The 20,245-nt window shown below is 44.0% G+C and overlaps 1 protein-coding gene across 1 annotated transcript in view; it reads left to right on the top strand.

Moving 5' to 3' along the window:
- Positions 1 to 20,245, top strand: part of PLXNC1 (plexin C1) — a 387,127-nt gene that overhangs the window by 106,703 nt on the left and 260,179 nt on the right. The window contains exon 6 of the mRNA XM_073554254.1: positions 19,118 to 19,283. Coding sequence (XP_073410355.1) covers positions 19,118 to 19,283 — 166 coding nt within the window. The remainder of the gene's footprint in view (positions 1 to 19,117; positions 19,284 to 20,245) is intronic.

Below are 20,245 nucleotides of genomic sequence, written 5' to 3'. Positions count from 1 at the left end.
ATACTTAGCTGCCAAAAAGTTTAGCTACAGTGCAGATATTTTACATTGTGTTTCGTCTGCCACATGGATCACATATCATTGGGCTCAAAATTGTGCCATTTTAGGCCTCCATAGAATTTTTTTGTTGTCTTATCTTACCCTACTTGTTGACACAATTTAGCTGGGCAAAAAAAATAAAAAAAAATACAGGCCACATGTTGAACAGTGTGGTATCTCCGTCAGATGCCTGATCTATCTGTTGGCTACAAATTGTGGTATTTCAGGTCTCCATTCTCCTTTTTTGGCTGTGTCTTACTGTAATTCTATACAGTATTTTTCTGTAAAAAAAACAAACATACAGGCCACATATTGAACACTGTGGTATCTCCATCAGATGCCTCATTTATCTGTGGGCTACAAATTGTTGCATTTCAAGCCTCCATTCCACTGTATTTGCTGTCTGTTACACTAGGTCTATACACTATTTTGGGGTAAAAAAAATAAATACATACAGCCCACATATTGAATAGTGTGGTATCTCTGTCAGATGCCTGATCTATCTGTGGGCTACAAATTATGTCATTTCAGGCCTACATGCTGTCATGATCCAGACTGGGTTTTGAGACCTGTCTGGTCATTTCAGGGGTTAACTTTTCTCAGCCTCAGTCTGGTTTCATGTTTGCTATTTAGCTCCGCTGCATCCTGTAGGAGGTGTCAGCTATAGTTCTGCCTTTGGTGTGAGTATCTGACTATGGTAGATCCTCATTTGTCCCGATGTGATCCTTAACTTGCCCCGAGTCTGTTTATTCCCTCTGTCTGTTCTGACTCATTGTTTCCCTGTAAGTTTGTTGACTCCCTGGTTTTGATTTGGCTTGCATTTGGACCTGCCTCTGCCTTTTGTTTTTGTCTTATCCGCTTCTGACCATTTCTGATCCCCTGGCTTGTTTCTGATCACGTGTACTGCTGTGAACTCTGGTACTTCTGCTTCTGACTGTTTGACTCAACTTGTCTGACCACTCCTTCGCCACCTAGTGGCGCTTGTGCTGCTGCTCAGTGTTGCTACGCTCTTTGTGCAACTGGAGTACCCCCTCAGGGCTGTGGGGTTACTCGGTACCAGGCCGGTGTCTTAAAGGGATGTGTCACAGCTGCAGTGACCTGGTCCGTGGCCCTGAGTGTCCATGTAAAATAAGAACTGATAAGGAATAAAGTATATGTGTAGATAAATTTGTGACACCACCTGTGGTATCTGGTCAGAGGTGACCAGCTCTGCAGTACAGAAACTCTGGGACTGATGGTGTGATGCAGCAGAGTTGGAATAGCTTAGAGTTGGCAGAGCTTTTGTCCTAGGGCAGATGTATGTTGCAGAAGATAGTGGTGGTGTAGTATTTGCAAGAGATGTAGCAGTGCTGAATATTTGTTGCAGAAAGAATTTAGAGGACATAGCTGAATGCAGTTCCAAAGCTTTACTCACATTTCTTGTGTGCATGGATGCCCACTTGGTGCTGCATCCTCCAGGTGAGGGATCCAGCAAACTTCCAGGCAGATGGAGAACACCTTTCCAGAACTCCCTTCAGTGTGCTCCTATCCTGGCCGTCTTCCTGTGCCCCAAGCCAGCAGACTCGGATCTTGGCGAGAATAACCTCTAGGTCCCTAGATCTGTCAGAGACACCGCACTGCACTTGCTCATAGAGCCAGTGCACGTGTCCTGAGTACAGAAGCAGTGCTAAGAGTTACCTGGGGAGCAGGGCAGCAGAGGTGACCAGGCGTGCTTCAGGCTAATAGTGTCAAGGTCCAGTCAGTGCTGGAAAGTAAAGATGCATAGGACCTGCGGACACTGAAACTGAATAGTCTGCACGGGACCTATGGTCATGTGACTGCAAGGGGGCGGGGCTTAGAGTCCTGTATTCAGATAGGACAGGACACCATGCAACAACTCAGAGTCAGGTAAAACAGAGGTCACAGCAGCACGGGCAAACGAGGCACAGGAGCGACAAACAGACGGGTAGTCAGACAGAGCCAAAGGTCATACACAAGAGGGCGACGTGGTACCAAGGGGACGAGCAGAGAGGAGTCGGGTCACAAGCAGAGAGTCATACACGAGAGGTAGCGCAGTACAAGAGGGTCAGGCAGAACTCGTAACAGGGACAGAACCAGATCACAACCGAACAAGCAAGCAAGATATCAGGCACAAGGCACACGTATACAAGAGGTCACTTAACTCAGCCGAGGGCAGGAGTATAACTGACACCGGACCCAGGTCCAGTGAGCACTAAATAGCCTCCTGCTGCCAGAGAGAGGCAGCACAATTAACCCATAGTCTAACCAGGACGGGTCAAAGCGAAATCCCGTCCTGGATCATGACAGATCCTATGTGTCTGCCTTTTCAGCAAAAAATTGTGGATTTGGCTGAAGCACTTGCAATGCTTGGAGCCTCTGGTTTAACTAGCTTAGTCCATTGTCCACTCCACTAGTTTTAGGGCCAGTCTGTTATTTTCACTTTCTCCTCATGACTCCTCACTAAAACTCTCTTCTCCCGCTCTCATCCCACTAGCTCCACCCACCTCCCAACACTCTTTAACACCCAGTCAGAGTTGAGATCCTCCTCCCATAGGGTACATCCAGATACCCTCCTGCTATTGGGTATGTGTTTGGTGCAGGTGTTAGAGAACTGTTAGGTGCCTCCACCTTACCTGGGAAGTGGAATACCACAGCTCTGGGTGAGGTGCAGTACTTCTGTGGCGACTGAACCCTCCGGGGCACCACACAGCCTCTCTTCCCTCACCATCAGCCCCTGGTGGAGGTTGCACTATACTGCACTGCAGTAGCATGACACATTGTACTGATTTTGCTGTGTCTTATCATAGATATTGACACCAGTGTGATAACAAAAAATAATTTTTTACCTACAGTCCAGATATTTTAAAGTGTGGTCTTCCCGCACACGGATCACATACAAGTTTGCTCCCAATTCAGCCATTTGTAGTGAATGTGGAAAATATTGTAGTCAATTTTAAATGGGCAAGGAGCGTGGCAAGGGACGGGGAAGTGGACATGATGGTGATGGTGCATGCAGATGCCGAGGCCGTGGGCAAGCTGAAATTGCGCCACAACAAACACTCACATCTTGTCGCCCGACCGTCATGACCAAATTACTAGTGGCCTGCAGCAGGACATCACTATTGAAACTGGAGCAGTGTGAAACTCTTGTTGGTTGGTTAGCGGATAATGCTTCTGGTCAGTTTGCCACCACCACCACTACCACCCTGTCTTCCACACGGTCAAGTCTGAGTGTGAGTCTGGACCGCATATTCCTCGCCCTGATCCTCCTTCCTCCCACCCTGCCAAATGCCTGGAGACAAATGATCCCACACTTGGATACTCCGAAGAGCTATTCACTTTTCAATTTAAAGATTCGGGCCTCTCGCTCGGTCCACTTGAAGTGGGACAAGATGATGGGCAGCACGGTGGCTCAGTGGAGTCCCGGGTTCGAATCCCACCAAGGACAACATCTGCAAGGAGTTTGTATGTTCTCCCCGTGTTTGCGTGGGTTTCCTCCGGGCACTCCGGTTTCCTCCCACACTCCAAAGACATACTGATAGGGAATATAGATTGTGAGCCCCACCGCGGACAGTGATGGAAATGTGTGCAATCTGTAAAGCTCTGCGGAATATGTTAGCGCTATATAAAAATAAAGATTTATTTATTTATTCAACGATGCCCATATATTTGAGCAGCCACAGTCACACGAAGGCGACAGCGGGAGCGTGTCACTAGAGGTGGACTATGATGAGACATAATTAGCCAGCAAGTCAGGAGGAAGACCAGGGTGCGGAAGTGGAAGACAAGGTGGTGGATGATATAGTAACTGACCCAACCTGGCAGGAGGACATGCAGAGTGAGGACAGTAGCACACAGGGGGATGGAGATGATGTAGGACCCCAACAGGCAGGAAGAAACAGTGTTGAGGCCACAGTCAGATAACTGTTCCTCATAACACCAACACGACGGAAGTTGTCAGTACAACTCCTAGGTCTTCCCGAGTCTGGTTGTTTTTTAAAGACTCTGCCGATAACCCCAAACAGGCCATTTGCACCACCTGCCATGCCCACATCAGCAAGGGTAGCAAAACTAACAGCCTGACCACCAGCAGCATGATCAGGCACATGGCAGCAAAGCACCCAGCTTTCTGGGCCAAACCCCAGGCTCCAGGAAGTGTCTGTGGGTGAAAACACTGCTTCTTCCACTGTAGTGCATGCAAGCCAATAATCTGTCCATGGTGCGTGGGAAGATGCCTCCTGCCCTGCACCTGTCGTTGCCCACACTCAACTACCACCATCACCAAGCACGTCCATATCCTTGTCTCAGCGCAGCCTTCATTTGCCAAAAACCCCAGTCATTGGAACACAAGCATAAATATGCAGCCAACGCCCCTCAGGCCACAGTTTTAAATTCACACATTTCTCGTCCCAAGGTACTCGGTCCCGAGCCGCCACTATTTCTCCCGCTGTGCCATCCCGACATTACACAAGCACACAAGCATGTGTCCCTCAACATTACCCATGCCCTGAACAATGCTGTTACTGGGAAAGTCCACCTAACCACAGACACATGGACAAGTGCTTGTGGGCAGGGATGCTACATCTCGCTGAGGGCAGATAGGGTTAACATAGTGGAAGCCGGGGCCTAGATGGACAATGGAAGGGAAGACGTCCTCCCGACGCTGAGGATTGCGGGCCCTATGTCAATCAGGGTTGCCCCCACAGTCTACAGCTCCTGCACCTCATCCTCCTCCTCTTCAGCCTCCATCTCCAAAATGACTACATCAGTCACAAGCGGAAGCACTGCACCACTGCCTCTGCCAAGCGTCAGCAGGTTGTACTCAAGCTAATATGCTTAGGTGACAAACCGCACAATGCTGAAGAGTTGTGGACAGCTCTGAAAGAGCAGGCAGATGTGTGGCTGACACCGCTGAATCTACAGCTAGGCATTGTCGTGTGTGACAATGGCCGCAACCTGGTGACGGCTCTGAGGCAAGTGAGCTCGCACATGTACCATGCCTGGCTCATGTGCTTAACCTCGTTGTTCAATGGTTTCTCAAAAGCTACCCAGAGATGCCGGATCTGCTTGTCAAAGTACGTTGCCTGTGTGCCCATTTTAGAAAGTCAGCTCCTGCTTTCGCCTCCCTTGCCGTGTTTCAGCAGTATTTGCAGCTTCCTGCTCACCAACTGGTGTGTGATGTGCACACACGTTGTAACTCAACACTGCACATGTTGGAAAGGATTTGTGAGCACAAGAGGGCAGTTGTTGACTATGAGCATCAACAAGGCCATTGGTATTATTTTCAGAATCCACACATACTGTAAGACCTCAGGAGTGAACATGGATGTCAGACCTATGTACCATCCTACAAAACTTTGAGGAGTCCACCAAGATGGTGAGCGGTGTTGACGCTATAACTAGCATCACCATCCCGCTTCTCTGTCTTCTAAAACGCTCTCTGATCACAATCAAAGAGGTGGAATTGCATGATGAGATGGAGCAAGGAAGCATACAGGGTGATTACACAGAGCCCAGCCTCATGTCATCCCAACGTAGATTGAGGAGGAAGAGGAGGAGGAGGAAGAACAGGAGCTACTTTCATGCGCTATAGACAGTACTACAAGCACAACTGTCAAACCGTCTGTTCAGTGTGGATGGCTTGAGGACAGGGAGGAGAACGAGGAGAGCATGGTCAGTCAACCTCTTGGTGAGGACACGGAAGTCTTGCCTTTTAGCAGTTTTCCATGCATAGCTGACTTTATGTTGCACTGCCTTTCCAGTGACCCTCGTATTGTCAAAATTTTGGCTGACAGTCATTACTGGTTGGTGACACTTCTAGACCCACGCTACAAGGAAAGCTATCAATTTATTCTTCCAGAGGCAGACAGGGGTACTAAAATGGTGCAGTACCAGAAGGTCATTGTTGCGGAATTATTAAAAAAACTCCCATCTGAAAACGCTGGTGGCAGAGGTCACAGTACGTTGGACAACCAAGGAGTACAGGCGAGAGAGACACAACTCCAATCCAGGGAACACTGGCAACGTTCTGGGAGAGTTTTCTCAGACCCTCCCATTGCAGTGGCTATGATGCGTGGTGTACTCTCACAAGGAGACCAAAGTTTTGGCAGATGGTCAGGGAGTACCTTGCTGACCGTACCAATGTCCTCCAAGATTCCTCTGTGCCTTTTAATTATTGGGTCTCAAAGCTGGACACGTGTCATGAACTGGCTCTCTACGCCTTGGAGGTCCTGGCCTGTCCTGCCACTAGCATTTTGTCAGAGCGAGTTTTTAGTGCTGCTGGTGGAATTATAACTGATAAGCGCATCCGCCTGTCAACTGAAAATGCGGACAGGCTGACTCCTGTAAAAATGAGCAAGGGCTGGATTTGGGCAGACTTCTGTACACCACCGCATGAGAACAGTGTGACTTAACCTCAAATCCAGTGTCTTTTTTTGTGAGGTATATTCCCATGCACCTAATCACATCCACACATGGGTATATGCTTCCTGATTTTGGATATTTTCTGCTATTCTGCTCCTTCTCCTCATCCTCATCATTCACCACCACTAGATCACCATAGTGACCGCGGTCCGTGATGCAACTGCCACTAGAAATGTTTGCAAGGGTGTTTATGATGCCCATTCCAAAAATGTTTACACTCTATGTTGAGGTGTCCTCCCCAGGGGGAAATGTTTTTCAGCCTACACACTTAGTGTATGGGCATTACATTTATAGGAGACCTGCTCCTGTAAACTGGGTAAACAGTTTTAGTAGGCAATCCTCCACATTTCTTCTGACACCACTACTAGATCACCAGGGTAATCATGGTCTGTGATGCAACAGCCACTGTACTTTTTTGCAAGGGTGTTTTTGATGGCAGTAAAAAAATATTTACACAGTAGGTTGATGTATACCCCCCAGGGGGAAATGTTTGTCAGTCCATACACTTAGTGTATGGGCATTACAAGTATAGGAGACCTGTTCCTGTAAACTGGGAAAACATTTTTCAGAGACCATACTACACATTTCTTCCTTGGGGGATTGGAGTGTGTGCAAATTTTGGGCAGACCTTGTATTCACTTCATGGGCAAACTTTAGGTCTCTTAAAAAAATCTGAATAATGGGAACTTTGGTTTTATGTGGCCATCCAGTACATGTGTTCAAAGACTTATTGGGGTGCATGTAACATTGGTGCAGGGCAGGCCTTGCATTCAATGCATAAGCAAACAGTATGGGAGTACCAAATAAATACTGGGAACTATGGTTGCATGTGGCCATCCAGTATGTGGCTTCAAAGGCTTATTGGGGGCATGTAACTTTTGAGCAGGGCAGGCCTTGCATTCAATGTATCAAATGAATACTGGGAACTATGGTTGCATGTGGTTATCCATGACATCTGTTCAATGGGTTGTTGGGCTGCGTCCAAATTTTGGGGGCACTTACTGCATACGGAATAACAGTATAAGAGACCCAATGTTTAATAATGGGAACAACAGAGCATAGCCGGCTGATGGCTCTCTAAGAATAGTGAGGGCCGACTGCTGGCCCTCTAAAAATAGACTTTGTGACTTTCAGAGTCCCTCCTTCATAAATGAAACAGGATGTGTCTGATGATGTGTCACACACCTATTGGCCAAATAAGGTTGTAATTTGTAAACTGTTAAAATGACATTTCCAAGTGAATGCATTTGTCTTGGTTGAAAGCAATGCTAAAGTTGAAAAAAGGCATCAAAAAACACTACGTATGAACATAGCCCAAGTGGTGGAGGAATATTTTTGTTTTGGGTAAATTATTTTGCTTTAAATAAAAGTCATTACCCTGGAAAGGATGTTTCTTAACATATTTCCCAGAAAAATCCATTTTGGTTTCCTTTTTGTATGTTTTTGGTGCACCTGTAAAAATGGCGTAAGACTCTGACAACATTGTTCACAGCTATGACCTGGGAGTCAGAAATGCTTCCTGGAGCATTCCCCATGATGTTCCCGTGTCATTTGAGCACTGTTTCCATCATTTTCAGACCTTTATAGACTTTAGAAGGACCCCCTGGGGGGTTGCGGTAAAAATACTCAGTTTTCCCATAGACTTACATTAGGCTCGTTGCTCGGGCCAAGTACCCGAGTATTCCATTTTGCTCAACCCAAGCAATGACCACCCAAGCATTTTAGTGCTCGCTCATCACTAGTAAAGTGTGACTCAATATTTTCTGTGTTGTCCCTTATTTTCCCAGACTTCTGCAATTCCGCCTGCAGCTGGATAACAGCTTCTGGGCCAAATCCTGATTGAACATAACCTATTCTTGCCTAATCAGTCTTTGGATTTTAAATAGATAATGGTTACTCAATGATATCATGGGTCAAGGGTCAGTGAAAGTTAAAAATTAAGATAAAGGCAAAAGTACATAATACATAATGCTACCACATGGTGGTGTGTGATAGAAACTAGAAATATAATAATATAAACATCCACTGTTAAAATGAGAGCACAAAAAGAAGGTTACACAATGACATCAGTACAAATAGGAAAAAAGGAGATAATACCAAGCAAATAATAATTGATATACACTATAACTAATGAGATAAAACTTATGAGAAATTTGGTGATGAATAATGCTTTTTACAGTATAATGGAGCACCATGTCACAAGGCAAAGGTAGTAACTAAATGGCTCAGTGAAAAATAAAATTTAAATTTTTTTGTTCATAGCCAGGAAATTCCACAGATCTCAATGTCTTTGAGAATCTATGGTCTATCTTCAAAAGACCAATTGACATCAAAAACACAGAAATTATGATAATCTACAAGCACTGATTAGGAAAGAATAGGCTGCCATCAGTCAGGATTTGGCCCAAAAGCTGATCTTCAGCATGTCAGTGTGAATTGCAGAAGTCTTGAAAAATGTAAGTCAGCATTATAAATATTGAGTCACTACATAAACTTGATGAATTGTAAGTCAGCATTATAAATATTGAGTCACTACATAAACTTGATGAATTTGTCAATAAAATTATAACAACTTATTAAATGCTTATAATGTACTGCAGTAACTATAGATACATCAGGCTAAAAGATTTAAAAACACTGACATATCAATGTCTAAGAGATGTGATAAACATGGCGCCAATGTCAAAATTCAAACTGCAGCTGTCCTTGTTATGCGTTAGGAAGGTTGCTCGCTGAAGAAACAAAGGTCAAGACTATCTCAACTGTCAAGAGGAGCTGCAATCATAAGCACCGAGGCATCTCTCAGTTGAGGAGCAGCGTGGATGTGAGATAGATTATATTTTGTCACTGACTGAGCACAAGAAAGAGGGGGAAAGTGTCTTCAGCTTCAGTGCTCATTAGATAAGGTATACATGCTCAGTCAGTGAAAAGATTTATTCCGTCTCATGTTAGCACTATGTACGGGAATACAACACCAACTGGCTTTCTTAAGGACTCCTTGACCACCTGGCACCTTTCAATTAGGTCAACGAAGTCATCCACATTTCGGGGGTCTCCCTGGAAAACACAGTTCTGCACCGTCCTAGGAAGGGAGTAGATGAATCTGTTCTTAACAATTCGCTGGACCATCTTGGCTGGAGAGGAGGACTCCGTCTGCAACCACTTCAGTACCAGATGTAGTACGTCGAATATTTGTGAGTGAGGTTTTTTTTGCTGCAGTACGCCCAGTGATGGACCCTTTGGGCTCTAAAGACATAGTCACTCCTGAGCTTCCAATATCTCAGTTTTTAATATGGTATACTCCTATGCATCTTGTAAGTTAAAATGCCAGGTCACAATAAGCCTTTTGGGGTTCACTTGTTAAATAGGGGCCAGCACCTCTGTCCACTGCTCCAGTGGGAGTTTCTCCTGCTCTGCTATCCTTTCAAACACAATGAAAAATGCTTCAACATCATCACCTGCGGTCATTTTTTGCATATCTTGTCTTACCACCTTCTGAACATTTGAGCCATCACCTGGACTTCAGAGAGTGTCGATTTCTCTGCTCCGGTCATCTATTGCCAGGAGTTCCATCTGCTGTTGCTGCTGTTGGAGCTGCTGCATCAGAAGTTTATTTGTCTCCTACTTGGCTTGCTGCTGCTCTTGGTTGGATTCCCGGTTGGCACAAAACCGCTGACCGTAGACAAACGTCGGCGCTGCACAAAGCCCAGCAAGCGCCGACATTTATCTACCATCGGCGGTCAGGAAGAGGTTCACAGTAAAAAGAAAGCATTTAAACTACTAAAGCAGGATGACACCGTTGAAGCTATAAGAAAAACTACAGGGAGAAAAATAATTTATCAAAAAAACTCATTAAAGCTGCCAAAAAGGAAACAGAGAAGCACATTGCAGAGGAGAGTAAAACTAATCCCAAACTGTTCTTCGACTATATCAATAGTAAAAGAATCAATAGTGAAAATGTAGGCCCCTTAACAAATTGTGAGGAAAGAATGGTTGTAGATGACCAGGAAAAAGCTAAAATATTAAACACCTTCTTCTCCACGGTATCCACGGTGGAAAATGAAATGCTAGGTGAAATGAGGATGAGGAAAAAGCCAATATGCTAAATGACTTTTTTTCAACAGTATTTACACAAGAAAATCCCATGACAGATAACATGATCAGGGATAAAAATTCTCCATTAAATGTCACCTGCTTAACCCAGCAGGAAGTACGGCGGCATCTAAAAATCACTAAAATTGACAAATCCCCGGGCCCAGATGGGATACACCCCCGAGTACTGCAGGAATTAAGCACAGTCATAGATAGACCATTATTTTTAATCTTTAAAGATTCCATAATAACAGGGTCTGTACCACAGGACTGGCGTAAAGCAAATGTGGTGCCAATATTCAAAAACGGGACAAAAACTGAACTTGGAAATTATAGGCCAGTAAGTTTAACCTCAACTATGGGTAAAATCCTGGAGGGTTTTCTAAGAGATATTATACTGGAGTATCTGGAGAAGAATAACCTTATGACCTAATATCAACATGGGTTTACAAGGGACCGTTCCTGTCAGACTAATCTGATAAGCTTTTATGAAGAGGTAAGTTCTGGACTGGACCAAGGGAATGCAGTGGACGTGGTGTACATGGACTTTTCAAAAGCTTTTGATATGGTGCGACACAAAATGTTGATACACAAAATGAGAACAATGGGGATAGGGGAAAATATGTGTTAGTGGGTTAAGAGCTGGCTCAGGGATAGGAAACAAAGGGTGGTTATTAATGGAGCACACTCGGACTGGGTCACGGTTAGCAGTGGGGTACCACAGGGGTCAGTTTTGGGCCCGTTTCTTTTTAACATATTTATTAATGACCTTGTAGGGGGCATAGAGAGTAGAATTTCAATATTTGCAGATGACACTAAACTCTGCAGGGTAATCAATACAGAGGAGGACAATTTTATATTACAGGAGGATTTATGTAAACTAGAAGCTTGGGCTGATAAATGGCAAATGAGCTTTAATGGGGATAAATGTAAGGTCATGCACTTGGGTAGAACGAACAAGATGTATAATTATGTGCTTAATTGTAAAACACTGGGCAAAAAAGACCTGGGTGTATGGGTGGACGACAAACTCACATTTAGTGGCCAGTGTCAGGCAGCTGCTGCAAAGGCAAATAAAATAATGGGATGCATTAAAAGAGGCATAGATGCTCATGAGGAGAAAATAATTTTACCTCTATATAAGTCACTAGTGCGACCACACTTAGAATACTGTGTACAGTTCTGGTCTCCGGTGTATAAGAAAGACATAGCTGAACTGGAGCGGGTGCAGAGAAGAGCGACCAAGGTTATTAGGGAACTAGGGGGTCTGCAATACCAAGACAGGTTATTACACTTGGGGTTATATAGTTTGGAGAATCGAAGGCTTAGGGGTGATCTTATTACAATGTATAAATATATGCGAGGACAATACCAAGACCTTTCTAATGATCTTTTTACTCTTAGACCTGTGACGGGGACAAGGGGGCATCCTCTACGTTTGGAGGAAAGAAGGTTTAAGCATACTCACAGACGCGGATTCTTTACTGTAAGAGCAGTGAGACTATGGAACTCTCTGCCATATGATGTTGTAATGAGTGATTCCCTACTAAAATTTAAGAAGGGACTGGATGCCTTTCTTGACAATTATAATATTACAGGGTATATACACTAGTTTCCTTAATATTGCGTTGATCCAGGGAGCTAGTCTGATTGCCGTATGTGGAGTCGGGAAGGAATTTTTTTCCCCAATGTGAAGCTTATTGTTAGCCACATGGGTTTTTTTTGCCTTCCTCTGGATCAACATGTTAGGGCAAGTTAGGATAGGATATGGGTTGAACTAGATGGACCTAAAGTCTCCCTTCAACCTTAATAACTATGTTACTATGTTACTAAATGCCGACAAAGAAAACCCTATATTAAGGGTCGTGAATCTAACCCAAGAAGAGGTGCGAAACCAGCTAAATAAGATTAAAAAAGATAACTCTCTGGGTCCGGATGGCAAACACCGACAAGTACCTAGAACTAGGTAAAGTAATAGACAAACCATTATTTCTTATATTTAAGGACTCTATAGCAACGGGGTCTGTTCCACAGGGCTGGTGCATAGCAAATGTGGTACCAATATTCAAAAAGGGCTCTAAAAGTGAACCTGGAAATTATAGGCCAGTAAGGCTGTGTGCACACGATGCAGATTTGCAGCGGATTTTACCACGCAGAAATGTCGCATATCCGCATTGTGATGTACAGTAGCCTTAAAATCAATGAAAAAAAAAAACGCTGTGCAGACGCTGCGGATTTTTCCACCCGGTTTTCCTGAGGTACAAAATCCGCAGCATGTTACTTCTTTTGTGCAGTTTTCCATCTCCCCTGTCACCAAATCCGCAGGGGGAAAACCGCAGTGGAAAACCGCACAAAAACCGCCAGAAAACCGCATGGAAAATGGAAGAAATCCGCAGGAAAAATGCAGGTCATTTGACCTGCAGATTTCTTCCATTCTGCGCGGGAAAATACGCAAGGCCAAAAAGTACGTCTGCACTCAGCCTATCTAACCTCTATTGCAGGTAAAATATTTGAAGGGTTTCTGAGGGATGTTATTCTGGATTATCTCAATGAGAATAACTGTTTAACTCCATATCAGCATGGATTTATGAGGAATCGCTCCTGTCAAACCAATCTAATCAGTTTTTATGAAGCGGTCAGCTATAGACTGGACCAAGGAGAGTCATTGGAGGCTGGTACACAAAATGAGAGTGCTGGGTCTGGGGGAAAATGTGTGTAAATGGGTAAGTAACTAGCTTAGTGATAGAAAGCAGAGGGAGGTTATAAATGGTATATTCGCTAACTGGGTCGCTGTGACCAGTGGGGTACTGCAGGGGTCGGTGTTGGGACCTATTCTCTTCAACATATTTATTAACGATCTGGTAGAAGGTTTACACAGTAAAATATCAATATTTGCAGATGATACAAAACTATGTAAAGCAGTCAATACAAGAGAAGATAGTATTCTGCTACAGATGGATCTGGATAGGTTGGAAACCAGGGCCGAAAGGTGGAAGATGCGGTTTAACAATGATAAATGTAAGGTTATACACATGAGAAGAAGGAATCCATATCATCATTACACACTGAATGGGAAACCACTGGGTAAATCTGACATGGAGAAGGACTTGGGGATCCTAGTTAATGATAAACTTACCTGTAGCAGCCAGTGCCAGGCAGCGGCTGCCAAGGCAAACAGGATCATGGGGCGCATTAAAAGAGGTCTGGATACACATGATGAGAGCATTATACTGCCTCTGTACAAATCCCTGGTTAGACGCCATATGGAGTAGTGTGTACCGTTTTGGGCACTGGTGCTCAGGATGGATATACAGTAATGGAACTAGAGCGAGTACAAAGGAGCGCAACTAAATTAATAAAGGGGATGGGAGAACTACAATACCCAGAGAGATTAGCAAAATTAGGATTATTTAGTCTAGAAAAAAGATGACTGTGGGCGATCTAATAACCATGTCTAAGTATATAAGGTGACAATACAAATATCTCTCCGAGAATCAGTTTATACCAAGGAATGTGATGGTCACAAGGGGGCATTCTCTGTGTCTAGAGGAGAGAAGGTTTTTCCACCAATATAGAAGAGGATTCTTTACTGTTAGGGCAGTGAGAATCTGGAATTCCTTGCCTGAGGAGGTGGTGATGGCGAACTAGGTCGAGGGGTTCAAGAGAGGCATGGATGTCTTCCTGGAGCATAACAATATTGTATCTTACAGTTATTAGGTTCTTTAGAAGGTCGTAGATCTGGGGATTTATTCTGACGGAATATAGGCTGAACTGGATGGACAAATGTATTTTTTTCAGCCTTGCTAACTATGTTACTATGTTATGTTACTATGGTGCTGCTGCTAGAGCTGCTGCTGGCGTAGGACCAGGTGCTTGATCAGCCCCTCCATTTTGATTGACCACATTTATCCATACAGTCACCTTTACCCAGGACATGCAGTTTGTCCACATCCATCACACTTGCTTCCTAGGGATCTTGTCCACATTCTCCACCAACTGAGGGAGATAGGCTCAATCGGCTGCTCATAGAGGTAGACACTGGAAAGCTGTCTCTTTAAATTTTCCACTGGTTAATGAAGGCACAGCATAAATCAGGGCAGGGTAGGCAAGATAAACACAGCCTTTCTGTCCTAACAGAAAAATAAAGCAAAACAATTGGTACAATCCATGTTACTGCAAAGATCCGCCCGCTCAGGAAACAAACATAAAAAGGTTCAATTTTCCTTATCCTCAAACACTGTTCTGGAGCGCCCATCTCTAGGCCCCCGCAATTCTGAATGAGCCAGGAATCTGTGTATTTGTCCGCTGGACTCCACCCTGGGGAGAATATGGTGAACAGCCTACCTCCACTCTTCAGATGTTCACTAAACCTAGCACTAGACATGGTCGATTAACCCCTCTCAGCACTTAATGTGCTGAAGTATTTTCTTAGGTTCTTATCACTGAAGCTATTAACTTCAGTGATACATATCTCCCTTAAAGTACTATGACAGTGACATTATCACAATATAATATATATTTTGCACAACATAATATATAGTTTTATAGAGGCTTGAGAAAGTATTCACCTCCTTGGCTTTTTACCTATTTTGTTACATTACAACCTATGTTTAAATATTTTTGTCTTCTCAATCTTTGATTATCCCCCGGATCAACATAAAATCCATTATCATAAATTGGAAAAAACATGGAACCACCACAGACCTGCCAAATGGAGGCCGCCCACCAAAATTCTCAGAGAGGCAGCACAAGAGCCAAATATAACCCTGAATGAGCTGCAGAGTTATCAAGCAGTGACCGGGGTATCTGTCTGTATGACACCAGTAAGCCGTACACTCCATAGAAGTAGCCTTTATGATACGTCATGGACCCCCATACTCCACCCTAGATGTGTCCTAATTCCCATCCCGCCGTTATTTTACCACTTGCTTTGGTAATGCTAACATGTATTAGCCCTGCCAATAAAGCCGGTTTGAATTGAATTATATTGACAGAGAGAGACAGAGAGAGATCTCTACCTCTCTCTGTCTGTCTCGCTCTGTCTTTGTCTCTCTTTTTGTCTCTGTCTCTCTCTCTCTTTGTCTCGATCTCTTTCAGTCTCTGTCTCTGTCTGTTTCTCTGTCTCTGTTTTTCTCTCTCTGTGTCTGCCTCTCTCTATCTCATTCTCTGCCTGTTTCTCTCGCTCTGTCTTTCTGTTCGTCTCTCTCTGCCTGTCTCTCCCTTTGTCTGTATCTGTCTGTCACAGTCTGGCTGTCTCTCTCTGATTGTCTTTGTCTGTCTCTCTGTCTCTCTCTTTTTCTCTTTGTCCGTCTCTCTTTGTCTATCTCTCTCCATCTGTCTCTGTCATGCCTTTGTGCAAATGAATAGTCAGTTTTGCTATGCTTTGTATTGAATTGTGGTGTATTGTGATAACTTAGCCAACAGCGCCATCTATTGACAATGTTCTCATTACAGCTTTACTTCCTGTTTCATTGGTTACTGTACAATTTAATCTTTGCTCATCAAGGCTTCCGTAGTTTCCCATTAACCTCTGCATTAGCCTTGCCCCTTCTTCTCCAGCAGCCATCTTGACCTCATGGATGCTGACATGCTGATCATCTCTCTCTGATTGTCAGCCCATCTCGTTGTTTACCTCCATATAGCACAGTCAGTGAGTTATTATGTCCCCTTTGTTAGAGCTCACCATATTGTATGATGTAGCTACTCTGTTATACAAGTTTTGTTATCTAAATAGTCTTCTACTATTAGAGCTACTTACACTATTCGCCATGTTGTGTAATTATGGTGTGTGTCCTGTACCATACATAATGCTATGTACGTCAGATATGTTGTATGCCTTGTACTGAGTACTTTCATTTTTCTTGTAGTTTTACACCGATCCTATCAATAAAAGTTGTAAAGGACCCCCTGCGTCTACCTCAATGCATCGATAGGAAAGAGTTTAACTGTCTGTCAACTCGCATTTCTTAAGCACAAAGTTGAGGGTGCCAGAACAGTCTCTCATTCTCGATTTCTGTCTCTCTCTCTGTCTGTCTCTGTTTGTCTCTGTCTCTCTGTCTGTTTCTATGATGAGGAACATGTTTCAGGGTGGGCCTATGGGCAGGTCTTTTCTTGGTTTCTCTGGCCTGGAGCACCAAGAAAAGACCTGCCTACAGGCCGGCTCCGAAGCCCTAGCATATCATTAACTGAAAACTTCAAACATTGTTTACACAAGAACCACAAAATGAATTTCTTCAGCTCCAGTACCATTTTAATTAGTGTAGCAGCGTCAACATGACAATGCATGTAGTTTACTTAGCAAAATCCTGCTGATAGGTTCTCTTTAAGACTGGGATGGAGGTTCACCTTCAAAAAAGACAATGACCCAAGACATACTGCTATAGCAAAACTCAAGTGGTTTCAGGTAGGGATGAGCGAGTATACTTGTTAGGGTTTGTGCACATGCTGCGGAATGCTCTGCGGATTTTTCCGTGCGGATTTAGTGAAATACGCAGGTAAATCCTATCTGCGGTTTTGCCCTGCAGTTTATCATCTCTACAATGGAGCATGTGGCAAACAGCAGCGGAATCCGCAGAAATAATTGACATGTCACTTCTTTCTGCAGATTTGAAACCGCAGCAAATCCGCGAGGAAAATTCCACAGCATCTGCACTGCGGTTTTCATTTTGCATAGAAAATTAAGGTACTGTACAACGCCGCAGAAACTGCTGCGGATCCGCAAGGTCAAATCCGCTGCAGATCCGCAGCAGAATCCACAGCTTGTGCACACACCCTGAGGATTTGGTACTCGGCGAGTAATGAGGTACTTGCGGTACTCGAATCCTAGCGAGTAAATTTCACTACTCGCCTCGCAATATTCGGATCTCCCGCCAGCATGTGTTAGTCAATCACAGTAAAGCCGCCACGTTCTTTGTTGTGGCATTACTGTGATTGGCTGGCCGCGTAGCATCACTGTATTGCTGGAGCCCCTGGAGAGCGGTCGCATCAGCTGATGCGGCTGCTCTCCACGGGAGATCGATGTGGGACCCTCATTATTAATGGGATTACGGCAGAAAGGTGAGTATAGGTTGCTTAATTATTTTAATTTTTTTACAGGTGATCAGTGGCTTCAGGGAATTAGATGTGTGCGGTGAGTACGTATACTCTATGTGTTGTATGCTATGTATATGTACTGTATGTTATGTTGTATGTTCTGTGTCTTTTTTTTTTTTTTTTACGCTCACCACATTAGTCGGATGATGGGAATACTAATTTCCCATCATGAGCTAATGCTGTCACTGTAGCGGGCATAGCCAGATGGGACAAGTAGTCCCATCGGACGATGCCAACACAGCCACCGCACAGGCCCGGCACAGAGCCAACACGCCCCACACAGCCCGCACAGAGCCAGCACAGCCCACACAGCATCGGCACAGGCCCCGCACAGCACCGGCAGAGCCTGCAGAGCCCGGCACAGCCCTGCACACACACACAGCATCACAGACCCCCGCACACATTCTCCACGCACTCATAGTCTCCGCCCACACACATTCTCTGCCCATTACTCGCATTTCCCATAGACTTACATTGGACTCGCTACTCATTACGAATACCCGAGTATTAGGAGCTACTTGTAACGAGTACAGCGAGTCCGAGTATTTCACTACTCACTCATCCCTAGTTTCAGGGGAAAGGTGTACATTTTTTGGAGTGGCCTAGTCAAAACCCAGACTTTAATCCAAATGACAATCTGTGGTCAGACTTGAAGATTTCTGTTCACGAGAGGAAACCATCTATCTTGAAGGAGCTGGAGCAGAAACAAGCAAAAATCCCAGTGGCAAGATGTGGAAAGCTCATAGAGACTAAAGGGCCTTTCACACATAGCGAGATCATTAGCGATATCGCTAAAGCGTCACCGCTAGTGATCTTGCTTTGTGTGACACGTACCTGCGACCGCCCCCCCGCTGGATATCGCTGATCGTGCTGGAACGGCCTGGGCCATTTTTTCATCGTTGGCGTCACACTGGCGCCGACTAGTGATGCATGGACGCAGGCGGAAGTCGTCATCATCGCTGCGGTGTGACATGTAAGAGCGACCGCCGACGGATCTCTTATCGCTGCTGCATCGCTGGTGAGATCTGCCTGTTTGGCAGCTCACTAGCGACCATTTAGCGATGCACCAGCGATCCTGGCCGGGTCGTATCATTGTCGTGATCGCTGGTGCATCGCTAAATGTAGCGGGACCCTTATCCAAAGTGACATGCAGCTGTAATTGCCACAAAAGGAGACTCTACAAAATACTGACTTTAAGGGGATAAATAGTTATGCACACTGAAGTTTTCAGTTATTTTGTCCTATTTGTTACTTGTTTCGCAAAAAAAAAAGAAAACTAAATGTTCACCTTTGTAGGCATGTTCTTTATGTGAACTGATGCAAACCCTCAAAAGCAACAGTGAAATTCCAGGTTGTGAGGTAGCAAAACAAGAAATATGCCAAGGGGGATGAATACTTTCACAAGCCACTGTAGATCAAGTATTTTGTGTCTGTAATAGCATGTATTCTTTTTTTAATCTTTTTATTATTCTAGATTTCAATAAGCATTGAGAAAAACCCTTTACTGTTTGATGAAAATGCTCCCTGGAATTGTAACATTATAAATAAAGGCAAAAAAGAAACTCTTTGCACAGGCAATAATGATGCTCCATCCTTGAACTGCTCCTGCCAGTTTTCTGGAGACCAGGCTTCCATCACAGGTATATCAGGTCTCTCTGTACTAACCACCATTCTCCTACTTTCTATGTGAGCCTACTTGCTGTTTATTTGGGAATATTTCAGCGTATCATTACTTCTTGCTTTCCAGAAGAAATAGGATGATGGAACCACAAATAGACTATGCATTCTCAATATGATTATGGAACATGAAGTATAGGATGCTTCATAAATTATGTTTTGATAGTGGTTTTTTTTTACCAGTGTTAAATCGCATCTGACAGTAGGATCAACTCTCCTAAGCCGTCTATGTGACCATGTAGGTCATAGGTGGCTGAATAAAATGATACCTTAATATCTGTGATCTGATGTCTTATTCCAGAGATATCGAGATATTTCTTATATGTAAATGAGTTGTTCAGGACAATGGGATGGACGCTGATCTCCCTGAGAATCTCCTTCCAAAGCTCATTTTAAATAATAGGGAGCGTTACCAGTCTGACATGTAATGACTGCTTTCAGCTCTCCTGATCTCACTGCAGAGCTGTGTGGGATGATAACACATGTGCAGGTTCCTCTTAGCTTCAGCTTCCATTTCACAGGCAGACAGGGTTGTAACAAAACAGAGCTGTGAGAGCTTCAGCAAATGTATTTTGTAAGGATAGAAAGTTACTGTTTTGAATTAGATTTTTAAGAGCCAATTTACATATTAAAAAATATTGTATCACAGATATCAAGGTATCATTTTATTCACGTTCTTGTGACCTACATGTACATATAGATGGCTTAGGAAGGTTGATCCTACTGATAGATTCCCTTTAATAATGGGAAAAGTCAAGTTTGTAGGAGATAGATAAATGTGCCAATGAACCTTGAGGGTCTGTTAACATTTTGATTTAGAAAAGTTGTCTGTAATAGACATTTCCAATGTTACTAAGAATATTTAAGTGGTTAACCTAGTTGGTGCTAGTGAACAGTACAAAATATAAATATGCAGACATACCGC

This window comes from Dendrobates tinctorius, unplaced genomic scaffold (genome assembly GCF_039654945.1).
Source record: "Dendrobates tinctorius isolate UK_male_01 unplaced genomic scaffold, ASM3965494v1 ptg000209l, whole genome shotgun sequence".
Lineage (NCBI taxonomy): Eukaryota > Metazoa > Chordata > Amphibia > Anura > Dendrobatidae > Dendrobates > Dendrobates tinctorius.
This window is presented reverse-complemented; position numbering and strand designations above follow the sequence as displayed.